Consider the following 19,537-nt stretch of genomic DNA (forward strand, 5'->3'; position numbering starts at 1 on the left):
AACCTGGTTTTCTCATTAGCCTCAGGGTTGCTGGGATTTGTCCTCTTTGGATCCTGCTTCTGATGCTATGCATTTCAAAAGTTATAAAATAGCCAAAGTAAAACCAATGAATCACTGAAATGGTAATTAGAAACAATTTCTTTGTGCACACACAGGCAGGCAGTGTGCAAACCAGAAGCATTCAAACCAAAACATGGAATGAGGATCAGGTGTATATTGTTACAAAGCAGTTTATAAAGGCAATGACTGCTTATTCTTCACAATGATTGATAATAAGCTAAATTAAAATGGCAGAACTGGTTTGGTCTGCTCAAGAAACCATCAAAGCTGGTCTCTGTTTGATTCAATTTTTCAAAGGACACTTGAGTTATGTCCAGCTTTGGTAATTACAAGTAATTGCTATACACACAATCATGTACAGGTTTTGTGTGAATACGAAGTTTTTATCAAACATATATTGTACATATGAAAGGTAAGAGAGTAAATATTTTGTTCTTGGCAGGCTACATATTCACTTTCCCATCTATCTTTTCCCCTTCTTCTTTCACTTAAAAATGTAAAAAAAGAAAGAAAAGAAAAGAAAAAGAAAAAGAACTCTTAGCTTGCAGGTTATACCAAAAAAATCCATGGGCTAGAATTTGCACACAAACCATAATTTGTCAAACCTTGGTCTAGCATGCTATAAGTTGATTGTGGAATCATATTGTAAGTCTATTTTTAACTTTATAAGTGTAAGAATGGAGTCTCTCAGATGACCATTAAGATGCAGTGAGCTGGAAAGCAGAGGTTTATTGGAAAAATCAGCAAGCGGGGAGTCCTGCCACGGGTGGTCAGGACTCTGCCTTTCTGGGGAAGAAGGGGTTTCTTTTATAAGGGGAGAGCACAGAGGAGGATTTTTTTGTAAGCCTCATCAGCAGTACGGCTTTCTGGCAGCCACAGGTGTGACAGGCTGATTAAAACAGGACGTGTTTTCGGCCTGATACATCCTGTCATCCAACAGGCAGCTGCAGGCTGGGTAAGGGGTTGCATAGTATGAGGTCTGGAGGTGTCAATAAGGAACTGTCAAAATGTTTTCCAGAATAGCTGTACCATTTTGCATTGCTATCAGCAATGTGTATCTACTGTTTTCTGTTATTACCAGCAGTTGGTATTGCCATATTGTTGTTGTTCCTTTTTTTTTTTAAATCAATCTAATGTGTGTAACAATATCTTATTTTGGTATTTATATGTATTTCCCAAATGGCTAATGAACTTAAGTATTGTTTTATGAGCTAGTGTATTATCTACATATTTCCTTTAAAAAATATCTGTTCAAATATTTTAACCATTTTTAAGTTTTTTTTTTCTTATTGTTGATTTTTAAGTTTTTTTTATATTCAATATACAAATCATTTGTTGAATAGCTGCACTCCACATCTGTAGTTTATCTTTCAATTCTCATAATAGTGTCTTTCACAGAACAAAACTTTTAATTTTGAGGGTGCTCAATGTATTGATTTTTAAATTTTATGAATGTGCTTTTGGTGCCATGTCGAAGAACTCCTCACCCAAACTTAAGTGCCAAAGTCTTCTTAAGTGCCATGTTTTCTTTAGAAGTGTGCTGTTTTATTTTCAAGTGTTTGTATATTTTTTAATTTTCTTTTTATTACTAATCTCTAGTTTAATTCTATTATGACCACAGAACATTCATTGTATGATTTCAATTTTTAAAATTTGCTCAGGTTTTTTTTTTTTTTTTTGACCTAGTATAATGCTTTATCTTCTTGAACTCTTCATGTGCATTTAAAAAAATGTTTACTCTGTTGTTTACTGGAGTGTTCAATAAATATCAATTACATTCATTTGCTTAATGGTGTTTTTCTGTTCTATATCCTTACTGATTTTCTATTTACTTATTATATTAATTATTGAGAGAAGGGCATTGAAGTCTTCAATAACTGTGTAGATTTTTCTACTTCACCTTTTAGTCCTTTCAGTTTTTGCTCTGTATGTGTCAGGACTGTGTTCTTAGATGTATACATATTCGGATTGTTATATCTTTTTGTTAATGAGATACATTTATTATCATGTAGTGTCCTACTTTATCCCTGGTACTTTGCCTTCTATGCAGTCTATTTTTTCTGATATTAATATACTGATCAAGTTGCATTTTGGTCAGTGTTTTCATGGCATGTCTTTTTCCACCCTCTTATTTTATTCCTACCTATATCATTACAATGTAAATATAGACAGTATGCTTACATAAAGAATATAATTGGGTCACTTTTAATTTATCTTGACAATCAGTGTCTTTTAATTGTTGCATTTAAACCACTTAAGTTTAATGTGAATATTGATATCTTTTGACTTAGATCTAACACTTCATTATTTGTTTTGTCAGGTTTTCTTTTTATTCCCCACTTTTTTTGTCTTTGATCGTGTTTTGTTTTGGGTTTTTTAAATAACATTAAGTTTCATATAGAGTTTTGAATTATATCTCTTTATGTAGCTTTTTTTTTGTTTTAATGGCTGCTCTAGAAATTATATATGTAAAATATCTATATAATATATAACATATAGTACATATATAATATACAACATATAATATAGTGATTAATAATTATATTAATTATTAATCAATTAATTATTAATATGTATGCATTGCATATAAATAAACATTTAAAATCATCTTAGAAATATTATCATATCACTTTAAATAGGTTATAAAAACTTTACCACTAATAGTTATATGTTGGTTCTTTATACCTTTCTCTATGTTGTAATTGTCATGTTCATTACATCTACAGACACTAAAATCCAATTAGATGATTCATTTTATTCTTTCAAAATTTAAAACTGTGTATTGTACTTAGTTTAAAATATTAAAGAAGAGAAAGTAGTCTGTTACGCATACATAGCTATTTTCTATTTCAGTTGTCTTGCTTCATTCCTTTTTTTAAGTATATTTTATTGATTATGCTGTTATAGTTGTCCCATTTTTTTCACCTTTGCCCCATTCTGTCCAGAATCTCCTTTTCGTTCATGTTCATGGGTCATAAATATAAGTTCTCTGGCTACTCCTTTTCCTATACTATTAACATTCCCTGTCTGTGTTATTCCTACCAATTATCCCTACACCATTTCCTCCTTTCTCCTCTTTATCCCTCCCAGTTGATGCCCATAGGTTAGATGGGGTAGAGTCTCTGAGGATCCCCAAGGAGAGTCAAACAGTATTAGCTAGGTTAATGGAATCTCAGATATGACACCAGCTTGCTGGCCCTGTGGGGGAAATGGTTTAGAAAAGAGACAATGGCATCTATTGGGCTTGATGCCAGACTCTTCAGTTCCTCCCTGTATACCACTCTTGCCTTTCAAGCTGCTACCCCAGTGCTGGAGCTCATAGGGGGTGAGTCTGAGTAGGTGAGAACATGTGTGGGTTCTTCAAGAGGGACTGCTTGGGGCTCCAGCAGTTTCTTCCACATTTAGTGTCTCAGACTGAAGTTTGCTTCTCCATGGTAAGTTGTGTCTTAGACTTCTCCGAAGTATAAAATACAAAAATAGTTTTTTTTGTGGTTAAAGATAATAAAAAGAACCTATTATATCTAAATTATATTTAAAAAGAATAAAAATTTAGAAATATTTTTAAAAGAAGGTGTTATTAAGCTAGTTTTTCAGAATTGGTCCTTAGGAATTTTGAGATACAGTGTTCTATGTGTCATATAATGAAAGTGTTAATTAAGTTCTGGGTCCATTGGTTTGCTTCTGGATATTATTTGTCTACTGATAAAATGTTGACCTAGTTTTTCAGAGGACTATGGTATCAAAGATTAATGGGCATAAGCACTAATCCCAATTAATCAGTAATCCAAATTGCTAAATTCAAATCAATATTGCCAACAACAACCAAAATCCAATTTTATAAGTAGACAGTCCTTATCCAGCAAATTCATACTAGCTGCTTATAATCTTTTTGATATTATCAAGGCTCCACATAATTAAAATATAAATGAAACAAACAAGTTGGAATTTCTATGCTTTACATTACTAATTGTAATATAATCAGCAACGATTTCATGTTCACCAATCTGCAAAAACATTGTATATCTTTAAGGAGGTATGTTATTTTCCTTTCTCCGCTTGTTCCTTTTATTTTTCTTATTAAATTTGAGAAAATAATCTTTAGTTTAAAAAAAATTAGCTTAGTTTTCTCAGATGAGCAGTCATAATGTGCTAGAATTTTACTATAGGATTTCTAATCAAAAGAGCACTGTAATAATGCACCTGTATCTGCATATCATATGGCCTTTGAAAGGGGTTTCTTCTTTTCATAAATATGGAGGAAAAGATGTCTTAAATATCAACTATCTCAAAACAATTAAACAAATATATTTCTGGTAGTGGCAACTTCTACAAAGATATTTTCTTTTTTTCTTCTACATTTTCAATCAAAAAGTATCAGAAAAATCAGCAGTCACAGCAACCAACCCCAGAACAATGCTTACCAAGGTAACTTTTAAGCAATCAACTCTTCCTTACATCACAGACCTAAGCTTTGAATCACTTTTGCTTCTTTATATCAAGTTGTATCTTAAACTTTTGAAGTGTGTAACGGGTAGAAAATAAAATTCCTATGTTCAACAAAAATATATATCACTTCAAAATAAACTATATTAAAAAAATCATTTCCTTAAAAAATAGGTCAGACTTTTAGCAAACTAGTCTTTTAGTCTGATAAAAAATATATAATTAATAATATTCTAACAATAAACATTAATTATATAGAATGGATTAAATTTCTGCAATTTTGATAAATACTTATACTTATTTTATTTTTTAAATATTCTTTGCATACATAAGTTTAAATATTTTTAGAATGTGTCCTTGTTTTTCATCAAATCATTCCCTTCTAGATTTTCTTTTAATTTGTAAAAAGAAAAATCTTTTGAGTTATTTACAAGTTCTTATATTAATCTGCATAAATGAAACTGGTAACTGGATTAGACTTGGAACATACAAGTGAACTAAAAGAGTAAGCAAATAAAGTTTAGAGTGATGGACATTTTTAATGCATTTAAAATGTTACTCAGAAGCAATCAAGTGACGTTCCAGACTCTTGAGCTCTATAACAGTCATATTGTAACATTTTTTCAAGAGGTGAGACTGTCAGCCAAATGGTTCTAAAACTTTTGAATTAAAACTTAACTGAGGTGAGCCCTGTTTATAGAAAGCAGATACTCTTGAGTTCCTAGAGTTCTTAGAGCATTTGAAGTCAAGTGAACCTTTAAGGAGGCATAAAATCCATGTGTTGAAGTACTAACTCCTAGTCCACAGAATGTGACCTTAATAGAGTAAAAATAAGGTCATTAGGGTAGGCTCTAATCCAATGTGACCTTACAAAGGGGAAATTTGGAGACAGACAGGGAGACACGCAGGGAGAACATCTATGATTATGAAGATAGCATTTGCTAGTCAATCAGAAAAGTTTAGGACAGATTTTTCTCTCACAGCCCTCAGAATGAATAAATCCTGCCAACAACTTGATTTTGGACTCCTGGCCTCCAGAATACTGAGGTAATAAGTATCTATTGTTTAAGAACTCAGTTTGTGAAACTTTGTTACAAAACCCCTAGCAAACCAACACAGATGGCCAATAACAGGAAACAGTATCCCCAGTATTCCCAGGTCAAGGACGATTTATAGAAAATAGAGTTTTGACTGACAGAGAAAATGCATAAACTCTTTCAGCATGCCCAATCTGTGCTAGAATTTGGAAAGTGACCTTAGGACAAGAGACAGCAAACATTTTTATAATAAAAATTTATGAGAATTTACATATGGTCCTATGCGGTTTTTTTTTTTTTTTTTGTGCTACAGTGACAGAAACAAGTCCTTGCAGCAGAGAAGATATGTTCCACAAAGCCTAAAATATTTGCTTTCTGGGCCTCGACAAAATAGGCTTTCCTTGTCTTCCCTAGAATAAGATCACTGACTGGGCATCCTGCCTACTGGGTCTTATCTAAACACAAAATCACAGGATCTGCAGAACATAATTTTTTAGAGTAGGTATGGACAGGATTAAGGTGGATTAAGAGGAAAGAAATAAAACCCTTCCTTTGCCTCCTCACCCCAAACATGAGCTGGAGACAAATTCAGAGGAGAAAGAACTTCACAAGTAAAATCAGTAAAGGCACTACAAGTAATAGAGTTGTGAAAGGAAGAGTTAGTCATAGTCTTAAGACTTAACCAAGATTTTTGGACCCATGAAAATGACATGTTAATCAAGCAGAAGGTTATTTTTAAAAGGGAGAGATTGCAGTAAGCTCCATATTCTTAGTGAAGAGGCCATTGAAGTTTGGGAGAAAACCAATAAGGATTATTGAGAGATTACAAAAGCCCATTCCCAAATTGGCAACTCTCACTTCAGAGAAAAGAAACACAAATATCATAATTTCTAAAGTACAGTGGTATCTCAGTACTTGTCATTAATTCCAGAATTTGCGATGAGTGCCGAAACCTATGAGTACCTATGGTGAAGCACTTTCTCTTGTGGGGAGGTGTTGTGACTCATATGAGTTCTAGAAAGTGCAAAGAATAAAAATTTATTGGAGAACAAAAATGACTGGTTTATATCAATCCAGACTTGATTTTGGAAGAAAGAATAAATGCAATAAATGATTTTTATAAATGTGTCTCTCCCAAGACATTAAAAAACTGTACAACAGAACCTATAGGAGGTTGAGTTATGCAACAGCTAAGCCACTGGCACGGAAACAGTACGAAGTATGTTCTTGCTTTTCACTATGATGGCACCAAAAGCAAAAAGGAAGTCCCTGCCCGTCCCAAAGTAAAGACTTTCAAGGCAAAGAAAGCAGTGATGAAAGGCATTTGCAGCCACAGAAATATAGGATCTACACATCACATACCTCCAGCTCGTGAAAGACACTGGGATTCTGAAGGCAGCCTAAGTATCCTGGGGAAAATACCCCAGGAGACACAAGCTTGATCACTACTCTTGTTTCCCTGAAAATAAGACAGTGTCTTACATTAATTTTTGCTCCTAAAGATGCACTAGGTCTTATTATTGGGGGAGGCCTTACATTTCTCAGCTTGAAAAAAATTGCACTAGGTCTTATTTTCGGAGGTTGTCTTATTTTCAGAGAAACATGGTATGTCATTATGATTCATTTCCCCCTGACCACCAACTCAGTGTGAAAAAGGTAGAAGACAACAATACATTTGTGTTCATGATGGATGTCAAGGCCAATAAACACCAGATCAAACAGGCTGTTAAGAAGTTCTGTGTCATTGACGTGTCATTGGCATGTCCCAGGTCAACACCAGGATCAGGCCTGATGGAGAGAAGAAGGCATATGGGCATATGTTCAACTGGCTCCCAACTTTGATACTTTGGATGTTGCCAACAAAATTGGGACCATCTAAACTGAGTGCAGTTGGCTAATTCTAAATTAAAAAAAAAAGAAAGCATGTTCTCATCTAGAGCCCTAACATTCTCATAGATGTTTTCCAGAAGACTCTAAATTTGGACTCTAACTATAAAAGAGCAACAAATGATTATCAGTAATAATTGTTGTGACAGTCAATAACAATTAACATGACAATCAAGAATGGAAGCCAATGAGTCATGGCTGACCCCCAGGTCTAACAAATAATTAGTATTCTAACCAAGGGGCTTCTTTTGACACAAATGGTGAACAACTCCCAGACAGGTAGCATATAAAGAATCCTGTAACTGAAGAAGATTTAGAAGCTGATCATAATCTGAGAATGCTGTGTTCAAGTTATTTCCTTTCCCCTTCATATATGAAACAGTGAGTGAGTTGCTTGGTTGCCACAAAAATATAAGAAATAGAAGGGAGAGAAAATAAAAAGGGAGAAAACTTTGATAAATATAATTATAAACATAATATTTATATGCATGATGTATTCTTTATACAGCCGCTGTCTCAATAACCTCAAAAGTTCTTTACAAATGCTGTCACTTGAGTTCAGTATCTCCTTCCTTACCAAGCTGTCATAGCTATTGCTTCTCATGGTTATTGATGGGGGGAGAGGGGGCGGGGGATGATTGTATAGTAGGTAAGTATAAAGGTGGGAAGTTGTTCTTCCCAACCTCAGGTCCCAACTATCCTTCTCACATTGTTAGCCTTATTCTCTTTTTTCTCCAAGACAATAAGCGATTCTGGCAATGCTATGAGAGAGAGGCAGACAGAGACAGAGACAGAGAGAGGTGGGGGAGAAAGGGGCAAAAGAAAATAGGCAAGGGGGGAGAGAGAGAGAGAGAGAGAGAGAGAGAGAGAGAGAGAGAGAGAGAGAGAGAGAGAGAGAAGAAAATGAATCTCTAGTATCTGCAAGTGTGGGACCTACAGGAGATATCACACAGGTGGATGAATATGTCTTAAGCAAAATGTGTTTGAAGAGCAGAGGTATGAGAAAAAATAATGCTAATTCATGATGAACCATACTTTCATCTGGCATGAGAAGATAGTTTAGTTTACAGTTCTGCTTTTCTCTCACATGAGCACATTTTAAAACTGATGTTCTAAATAAAAGCAGCCCACTACTTATTTGTCTGTAAAAACATCAGCAATGAAAGAACAAAAATTGCACAATGGGGACAGAGACTTAGAGTGGTTGCTTCTTCATCCTTGATCACCTGTGGGGCTGATGCACAGAGGACATGTCTAGTCCTCAATATGTACTTATTTGAGTGCTTAGTTGAAATTTGGCCCATAATACACCAATTTAAAACCCTGAATTCCAAAAGAAAAACCTTTCAGTATTGGTCTTCTAGCTCAACAAAGAATCATTAATGAGTCCAATTTACATGTGAGAACAATATTTATACCTTTTATATTGAATCAGATTTAAAAGGTACCAGTGAAAAAGAGGCACAGTATCTATAAAAGCAATCAGGTTGAAATAGATTGTATGTCTTTAAAAAGTCTGAAAAGGTTTAATTACGTAGTCTAAAGTAAAGACAAATACATTACCAAATGATTCAAAGGAAATATTAACCAGAAGTTACCTCTTTTCCCTGACAATTAAGAGAAAACTTAATAGAACACAATTATAAACTTGTGTATTTCAGGGCTATAGTTTAAGCAGATGGATCTGTTTGCTAATGAAACTGCATTTCTTACTGTCAGGAGAGTTGTAATCCAAACAAATCATTAAAATTCTGATTTATTTGAAGAAGTAGATATAGAGAACAATCTTTGTCTATATATATATATATTAATACTATATGTGTATAGATATATAGAATGAAAAAAAATGTAATAATCGAATACATCTACTTGAAATATGTATATAATCATGTAGACTTTTTTTTTTAAGTTTGGCATATATACAACATCGATTAGTTCAGAAGGTTAGTACTTGCCTAAATTCTGGTAACTTTCCACTGTAACAGGGTAGGCTGATATACTTCCTGAAAAATTACTGTTTTATAACTTCTCTAATTCCTTTGGGTATTTAAGATTGAGAGTAATGAATACTTTAGTTTTTTTTTTTTTTCATGGAACAAAATAAACATAAAAGATTTCAACAAAAGTTTCTATAGGTTTAAGTTATATTTTAAAATAAAAATGGAAAAAAATCAATTCTTTTTTACAGAACCAGACGTTATCCTTGGAAGAAATTGAAGTTATTTACCATCCTTGAAGTTAATTACATTAACTGTTTGCATTGGATTTACAATGCCAAATGGAAGAATTTGAATTAACTGAATAAGCATTTAGCATATTTTCTTCTGTTTCAGTTGATTTATCATTAGTGAATAAGGATGAAAACGCCATCTATTTCTTGGGAAATTCTCTTGGCCTTCAACCAAAAATGGTTAAGACATATCTGGAAGAAGAACTAAATAAGTGGGCCAAAATGTAAGTATGATTTCAAAAGATTTATTCACAATCTTGTTACTGAGCAAACTGGGGTCTGTCTATGTGGCGCCTTGGTGTTGAGAAAAATAGTCCTTTATTTCAAACTTGGGCAGGGCCAGGAGCACTCCTGCTCAGAGTACTGTTCTCCCATGAGACTAGCACATTCCTTTCTCCCCAAAAGTCTATAAACCAAAACCAAGCCCAATAGTTCCCCATTCCTTATCTACCAACTTTCTCCTTCAGGATCTGGGGTATGTTGTCCTCAGCCTCCATATAATAGTCCAGGAAAGCATGTGCTGTGTTACACTGGGTCATGGTGAAGTTCAGGAAAGGCTCAAGTCCTAGTATCTTTTCCACATGTCCTGAGCTTCAAGAGTCCAGATAGTCTGGTCTTCAAGGCAGAGTCCTTGGTGGCTTCAGAGTCAGCTTGAGTGGGCATGATCAAAGCAGCAGCCTGCCTACTTTCTTACTAGCTCAGGCTGCATGGTCAAACCATCCCTATGAACTGCATAGCTCCTTGCTGCCTCTTACAAGGCTGCTACAACACACTCCTACATCATGATGTTACAGAACCCCTGGGCTGCTCCAATTGAAAACAAACCCACGGGCTCTTTAGTTAGGGATCCGATAGCCCGCCGCCAAAATTATAACTCTCAATACCAGAGTTTAGTGAAAAGAAAAAGAATTGTTTATTTAACAGTTGTATAGATTTAGTTATTTGCGGATTTCTGTTAAGTCTTATGTTCTTTAAAACACCCATAAACACATATCCTTGCCTCCCCGCTACCAAACCAGGCTAGTTTTAGAAAAGTTAGAGAAACCGTTTCCCTACTTTCCAAACACAGTTCAGCTTTACCAGCAGCTGCCAATCACTCAGTTCTGATTGGGGAGGTCCTTTCTGTGCTGTGGTGCCCTCCACCTCTCGATGCAGAACCACCTGGATTCTCAGCCTCCTTGCAAACTGCCTTCTTCCTGCAAACTGCATGGATCTCCTCTCCTCAAAACTGCATGGTGAGAGCCTCTTAAAGCAGCCTGGAGACTCCTTCACCAAGCCACATGGAGGGGGCGAGAGAGTGAGAGAGTGAGAGAGAGCTAAAATGTCCGCAGCTGCTTATATATCCCTGACTGTGTCCTCTGCCGCAGTGGGTGTTGCAAACAGTTCTGACTATTCACAGAACCTTACTTAGGCTCTGTGTGCTTTTTCCATACCGTCCTCTGGTTCAAGACTCCTCCCATCTACCTGAGGCTTTGGATGCATTAAAGCCATTTTGCATAAAAAAGACACTAGCCACCAGCCCAAGGAATGTGGAGGCATTCTAAAAGCTGCTTCCTTCTCCCCATTCCCCAGCCACAAACTCTGGGGATTTTTGGACTCCCCTGTTTCTGTAACAATGACACATCTTCATCATGCTTCTCTAACATGGTCCTACATCATGGCACCTTCCCCATGTTCTCCAACAGGCTCCTCCTCAAGACTGCTCAGCCTTTCTTTTAAATCCTGAAAGTCACATACACCTTTTGCCCTGGAGCGGTAGTGCAGCTATTATCTAGCTATCAGCTTGCCATAGGTATACAAAATATCTTAAAAGCTGAATTATCTCCTTTCCCCATCCTCTAAACCATGGGCTGTGGTGAATATCTGTACCCTATTTCTATCTCATATAAGAATTTTAAAAATCACACTAGACTGTCTAATATTTGGAAAGGGGTATAATAGAATTTTAGGGCAGAAAAAATCTTAGTGATCATGTCATTCAATACTATCATTTTATTGTTGAAATAACTGAGGATCATAAGATCATATGACAAGTTACTGTCAGAGCCAAGAGTAAAACTTTTAAAATATTTAAAAATTTAAGTCTCTTTCCTAAGTTGTCACATTTAAAACATATGTAATTATTTTATTTTATTTCTTAATGAATAACAAAGGAGTTAAAATTTAGGATTTAATTTAGTATTTTTATGATTACTTCTTGGCTAACCTCTTTTACAGTAATTTTTATAAACAAGGAAATAAAAATTATTGAGTGAGGTGCAAGAGGTTGAGTGAAACAAAAGGCATTTTCCTCCCAAACTCAACATGAATATTAAGAAGGGCTTACCTAAGCAGCTTCATTCCGAACACGCAGGGATCTTAAATCAGAATCCATTCTTTTCTCCAGCTCTTCTCTTATATGTTTAATTTTCTGCCTGTGAAGACTTCCACTCACTTGCTTTACCTGAATGCTTTCCCTCTAATCCCAGACTTCTCAAACACACTGATTATCCCTCCTGAATATCTGTTGCATTAATAGGCAGTTTAAAGATGTCTATTTTCATTAGTTTCATATTATTAGCTATATTATAAATTCCTAATCTTATGTACTTCTTATAGTTCCGCAATAACTACAGATAAAGCTGAAACTAAAAATATTTTCAAAATATTTTTAACTATTTAAAAAATTTACATATTAAAATATTAAAAATAAATAGAATACTTTAAAACATTTTCTGAGTATTAGATTCTAAAAAGTAGTATGAAGAGGGAGCCAAACTTGAAGGTCAAAAACAAAAAAATTCAAGAGCATGAAACCAAGCTATTTGAGAACTTGAAAGGCAAGACATTGGGCTCTCATAGAAACTCAGAACGTCTGCTCCATCTTTATTCCTAATGTCACGGGTCTTTCATATTGGGAATAGTATCTGATCTTCAAGTCAGTTTACAGTTATTAAATAACACTGCAAAGTTCTTAATATCAGTGGTTAAAATATAAGTTCACAAGTTAATACAAAAATATGGAGGTTTATATAATTTATTAAGCCTGTTATAACTATCTGCATACCTTTTATGCATACATTAGAAAATAAATATCACTACATTTGGAAGCATTTTGCACTAGCAGGTTTTACTATTTTAAAGATGAGGGTCAGAGTTAATAAAAATGGTTAATATTCATGTTTGGCCTTAATGTAAGACAGCAGATAATTATACTGAATGAATTTGAACTTCAGAGAATGTCCTTGACTCTTAGATATTCAATCAGCTAGGCTGTGCATTTTTATCCTCTAGGCATTTTTAAAAATGCTGCCTTGCTATCCTATTCATATCCTTTTGATTATCCTACTTTATTAAGAGACTGGCTGGTTATTTTCAAGACTTTGGAGTTATATTTCAGGAAAGGGTCTTTCTGCCATACATTTGCTCTTCCATAATTACCTTTCAACTTTATATTTTACCTTGTGACAATAAAATATTGGATAATCTTAAAACCTCTTACCTAATTTTTATTGAACAGATGATTCAGAAAGCAGTTATATTTTAATGCTCCAAGCAATGCAAACTAAATTCTAAAAAAAGGTTTTTCTTCTGAGCAAAAAGATAGGTAGCTATTTTGCTTTGTTTTGTTTCACCATTGTTGTATTTAGTTGTTTCGCTTTAAGTGGGACTGCCTGCCTGTCGATGTCAGTGGGATGTGAGGTGCATGATTGCATTCCTGTCACCTCCAACTCCATCCCCCATCTTTGACCTCAAAAGTGTTCATCATTTCTTTGCTCCTAAATATTTAGTTTAACATTCCATTCTTACTTTTTCCAGTTAAGGTTCTATTGGGAGGAAAACTTGTGTTCTACCAATTCTTTGATCGGAAGCCTCTGAATGAGTTATGCACTGCTAGATTAACAAGAGAAAAGTGTATTTCACATGCAGAAGCACTCTACAGGGGTAATTCCCTGACCACCCAGGACTATGGGCTTATATATCAAATTAACAAAAGGGGGTGGGGGGCGTAGTTCAAGGGCTTCAGTGGGAAAGCATAGAAGGTTCCATTAGGCTTTTTCATCATGATGATAACATGGCAGTATCCTCCCTGGCTGGAAGCTCCCCCAGAGTGACACTGATGGCAACTGAATTCACACCTGCTACTGTTGGGTCCCCTCCCTCTGAGGGCAGTGCAGGGCAGCTGCATTTCTGCAAGGCTCTGCTTAAGTTTAGATGCTGTTTCTTTCTTTGGCTGCTGTTTGTTCACATGCTTCAGGTTAAAGCAATCTTCATGCCAATGAAGTCATTTAACAGGAAAAAATAATATTAATGAGTTGTCATCTTAATAGTAACATAAAAATGAGAGTGCTTTAACTAAGTGAAATATTGCTCTAGGATAATGATATCAAGTGTCTGACTAGCCATCCTTGACCTGTAAGGTAGAAAATGCCATTTGACTTATGGTTGTCATTTTCCATTTCTTCATCTTCTATGGACTACTACAGATATACTACCCGTCTATCTACTACCTACCTATAAAATAAAACATCACTGATCATAGCTGGATCTTATAATTCAGATGGTACAGTCTTTGATTCTTACACTAAAGAAGGTCAAGGCTAGAGGAGTGCTTGAAATATTCTAGGACCCAAGTGATTTCTTCTAAAACTTCAAGTTATTCAAGGCAAAACTAAAAACTTACCTCTGTGTTTTTAATGCTTATTATTATCATTGCCCAATATTATTTTCAACTCTGTGATTTTTCTAAATTAGATCAATAATATTTACTTTAGAGGATTTATTTGCTTTGTGAATAACAATACTTAGATAATATTCTGAAATGGAAAACATTTAGGGTGATTTGACCCATTTAATATATGAAAACTGTCAGCAAAATGGTCTTATAACAGTAAGAGGCAGTAAGATCAATATGCTTGGACCCTGTGGGCCTGTTAGAATGAGTAGGCAATAAGCTTAAAAAAATTTTTGAGAACATTTTATATTAAATAATTACTAATGGCATAAATTATTTAAAGGAGAATAACATGGGTAATAACCATGTTGGTAAAGTTCAGCTAGAAGGGAAAGATACATACCAGTCCTAAAAGCAAAATTTTAAGTTGAGAAATGTATTTTATGTCCCTAAGTATTAATCACAATGTTTTAGGTCTTTTATGTTGTCAAATGTGCTAGACAAATGGTTTTTCTTCTTTTTCATAGGACTAAAAATTTGCCATAGTTGTGTCTTTATAAGGATTCATCTAAAAACTAACACTTTAGGTAAGATTATTAAACAAGAAAATAGCCCACTGAATTACATATTGGAAATGAACATCCTGACTTGCAGGCAATGACTTACTTTACATGGCAGTGTGTGTGCAGAAGGGGTCTAGTGAAGTGCACAGGAGTGGTGTGCAGACACTGCAGTATCCTTAAATTTAAGTCTTTCTTTCTTCTTTTTTTTTCTTTCTCTCTCTCTCTCTCTCTCTCTCTCTCTCTCTCTCTCTCTCTCTCTCTCTCTCTCTCTCTCTCTTTCTTTCTTTCTTTCTTTCTTCCTTGAGTATTCTATCTTCCTAAATTCAATAGCTGGGTTTGTGAAATAACTGACAACAGGCAGATTAGAAAGAGAAATGCCATAAAAAAATTAATAGTTTTTAATGTTAGATATATGAGGACATCACAGGAAAAAAAAAATGTAAATACCCTGTTGATGTGAGAAAGATCCAAACCTGTAGAGAATTTTTATGAGTTTATTTGGGCCAACTGACAACAACAACTGCTGGGAAGCAAAATCTGAATGGATTGAGAAAATGCTCTGGAGGATGGCAGTTTTGCGCCTTATATTATTCATTAAAATCAAAGGAGGAGGCGTAGGAGGTTATATGATGTTTATTGGTGGTAGATTAGGGAGGCAGAGAAAGTAAAGCAGGGAAATCTTTGAGGTTAGATAAAAAGTAAAATGGATAGACATACTTCTTTGACACTGGTCAGTGTAGGACAGTTAACAATCAGCACTTACAGCACATAGAGATGGCATGCAGAGAACAGGATAACAATGGGGGGTTCCTTGATCTTGTGTTCTGCTGGGAGATTGGGCCCTGAGGTGTCTGGAAAAAAAGGGATTGCTCCCACATTTCAAGGGTATGCTAACATAGATGCAAAAAGACAGTAGACAGGTTCAGTTAAAGTAAAAATTGATCTTTGTCAAGGAAGATACCAGCCTAGGATGTGAAAACTTACTAAGACTCACTTTTAGTTAGGAAATTTTAACTTTAGACTACCCTATATGACTACTTTAGGTCTCTTGAGTTTGTAAGACCTACCATATAGGCGTCCCCTGAGCTTGTCAGATTCAGTATGTGGCCCCCATTTTTGTATACAGCCCCCCAAAAGCAATGCAATTTGAGAATGTATATGTTATCTTAATAGGAAAAAAATGGGAGATGTAGGCCTTTTAGGGGAGAGGAAATGATTCTTAGGAAAGACAAATGGAACCTTTAAAGAATAGATAAGAGGTATAGCTTGTAACAGTTTGTGTGGGCATTGTGTTGACTTCTAGTCTCCTCTCCTGTGATAAGAGACCATCTTCCCTGGCTGATGAAACTCCTGGGGAGAAGATTTATGACAATTGAGTTATTTTTGGAAAATCTCTTCAAGCAAGTTAAGAGGAGTTCAGAGACAGTCTCGTTCTACAATTGCTCTTTTTCAAATTCCTCCATCTTAAAATAATCCTATGCCGAAGAGGAAAGTTTTAGTGTGGCATGATCTGCCACCCTTCAGTATGAATAAGACAGTATGTGGTATGACCTGTTACAAAGATTTTCCTGATATCTGTGTTAGTGATCAGCAATTAGATCTTACTCTCACACACACACAAACAGATACACACAGCCATGATATCATGAAGGAAGACTGTAAAATCTTATTTATTTACTTATTGGGGGGAGAGCTTTTAAAAGCAGGGTCACTTTTCATTTTGTAGGATGGGTAAAGCATAGTCCTATTTGAAAGAGGATCTACATTTCTGTTAAGCTCCTAATTAGATATTATATGTTGAAATTGAATTTCATGAGCAAATACTGCTTCTTAGACTTGTCAGAGAACACCCCACTCATGGCAAGGAATGTCCTGGTGTTAGCGGTGAAATAGCACCAGAATGTTATTAGTGATTGGACCTCAGTTTAGCAAACTCAGTGTCTGAATTTGGGCTAAAAAATAATTCAGAGCCAAGACTCAAATACAAGCAAAAATTTATTTAGAAAGTCACAGGGATAGAAAAAGTGAGCCATGAAAGATGTAAGCCAGCTGTGCTGAATAGGCTCAGAAAATAAGTTATAGGCAAAAGAAGGGGCCTTGGAACTTAGGAAAAAGAAAACAAAGATATATGCATCTGGGGGAATGAGAGGGGAAAAGTCCTTGCAGTACTCCACAGAGAGAAAGCCACACTGTGTTCTTTACATTAAGGGCTTTTAAGGGTGGGGATTTTAGAGGAGGTCCCTGGGGAGAATCTCAGTAGACTATGCATCAGCTTTCCAGGTGTGTCCTTTCAGGGTGTAGTCCCCACTGATTGGTTGGTGTCAGGGCAGGGGGCTGGGTCAGTAGTCACTGCAGCTAGTCCCGATGTTAGCCATGGCATCACCCCTCCTGGTCTCTTTGCTTTCCTGTGCCAGAAGCTGAAACACAACTGAGGCCTAGATGTTATCTTCAAGGGGTTAATACTTAAGGGAGTGGTTCTGCAAGGGTTTGTTTGGAGGTCACATGAGGTTACTTTCCCGCCCCATGGCTGGCAACATTCCAGGGAAGTAAAGGTCAGGGGAGGGTCCAAAATCCATGACCAGCAATATGAAAGGTCAGGGGGATCTAAGCCATATAACCAGGGATATGCTAGATTAGGGAAAGAAAGCTCACACCCAAGTGTGAGCCCCTTGCTAGCTTTCTGCCCTGGTGACCTTGAACACCTGGTCTGTTTTTTTCTATTCTGCTCATGTCTGTCTAACTGCCTACTGCACTGGTAGTGAGTTAACTCTCTCCCATCCTCCCTTCTTTCTAGTATTTGAAGATTTCTAGTCAATGAAGATTGCAACTATGTTGCAACTATTTTAAGCAATTTTGAATGAAAGCAATATAATCTTTTTCTTAACTCTACTATGAATGTTTATAACTGCCCTGTAATCTACATCAATTCTTTCAAATGACAGGCTGCTTTACTTTGTGTTTATTTGGGTAACAGTTTCTAAGTACGTTTTATTACCCCAGGCTAGTGGCCTGACAAAATGAAGAAGCCGACCCTGTGTGTGATATTTTAAAGGGCCATAGATGCCAAAGCATTGCAGGAAGAAACATATTCTTAAAGATTATTACCACTACCACAGTGTCTACCAGAGTGAGAAGTAGATGGCATAATGTTCTGAGATATAAATTCTCTGAGGCACAACATAGAATTTTACAGCCTAAATGTAATAAGATGTATTGTGCTATCAGGGAAGGCCATGGAGTTCTATGTGATTAAAATAAAAAAGGGTTCAAGTATCTGCCTTTAATTACCATTTAATGATAATGATTTTTGTCTTTAGCATTTATATTTGAAGTCAAGAACAAGCCAAGCTGCAGGCTATTTAATAATATGAATAATCATAACTAACAATTGCCCTTCTCTTCCTCCTTAAATCTTACAGTTTATGTTTATACTCAGACAGTTCACTTCCTTCATCTCAGTTTATATGACCATTGAAATATTAGTTTTAAAATTGTTTTGCACACCACATGTCCATGAAAGGGATTTTAATATTAGATTTACGTTAGTAAGGAAGACTGCTATATGCCAGTCTTTCTGTACATGTTATTTTATTTATTTTTTGTGGCAATCCTTTAAGGTACATATTGTCACCCATTTACTTTTAAATAATTAAAAAATTAGGCATGATAAGCTTCTAATAAATATAGTCTCATAGCCAGCAGTGACATGGAACTGTTTCAGACCAGGTCATATCCTGAAATCAGCCACAATGGGGGTACTCACACCATGAAAATCATCAAAGATTAAAAAACAGCTCCTCTTCTCTAGTTTTTCCACTGCTCTCTAAGGAAGGAGAAACACCCCCCAACCCTTGAGTTGTTAGCTGAGACCCCTATAATACAAGACAGATTAACAAGAGAAAAACAAACAAGTTTATTAACATGCATCCCTCATGTATACATAGGGGGAAAATGAGTAACTCCCCAACATGGCTTGGAATTCAGGCTTAAATCCCACTTAATATGGAGAGGGGAGAGAGAGAGTAAATTATTTTTAGTAAGATGAAAAGACCCGTGAATAATAGATGGGGAGTAAGATGTTTGTGACAGTTTATCTGGATGTGGTTTTGATTTCTAATCTCTTCTGTGATGAGTCAGTCTCCCCTGGTTGATGAGATTCCTATGGAGGGTATTATAAAAATGTACCATGTTTTTTGCACTATAAGATGCACCTGACCATAAGACACACCTAGGTTTAGAGGAGGAAAACAAGAAAAAAAAATGTTCTGAACCAAATGGCATACTAAAATATTTAATAAAATATAACACAATAATATTTCAACCATGTAAAGTGAACCGCAATCAATACCGCAGTCAATAGCGGTATTAAGAACCATTACCATTGTCATTAACAAATGAGGAGAGACTTTAGGGTTCAAGTACTCTCCTAGTTTTCTGGGAACCCCAAGAACTCATCGTCTCTACTGTCAAAATTTGTGGGGGCCTTTAATCACAGGCATTGAGGGAGTTAAGAGGTATCACTAGTTGTAACAGTCATTGAGAGTACCACCATCCTAGTTAAGGCTCTGGCAGACTACCCCCAATGCACATTTGTGGGGGAAAACGGTGCATCTTATGGAGAGAAAAATATGGTAGTTTCTTTTGGAGAACCTGTCTTTATCAG

At 35.6% G+C, this 19,537-nt stretch overlaps 1 protein-coding gene across 1 annotated transcript in view; it reads left to right on the top strand.

Annotated features, from left to right (window-relative positions):
• Positions 1 to 19,537, top strand: part of KYNU (kynureninase) — a 99,394-nt gene that overhangs the window by 14,939 nt on the left and 64,918 nt on the right. The window contains exon 3 of the mRNA XM_090267315.1: positions 9,761 to 9,881. Within this exon, the coding sequence (XP_090123441.1) occupies positions 9,761 to 9,881 (121 nt within the window). The remainder of the gene's footprint in view (positions 1 to 9,760; positions 9,882 to 19,537) is intronic.

This window comes from Furipterus horrens, unplaced genomic scaffold (genome assembly GCF_987537825.1).
Source record: "Furipterus horrens unplaced genomic scaffold, mFurHor1.1.pri manual_scaffold_1, whole genome shotgun sequence".
In the NCBI taxonomy this organism is placed as follows: domain Eukaryota; kingdom Metazoa; phylum Chordata; class Mammalia; order Chiroptera; family Furipteridae; genus Furipterus; species Furipterus horrens.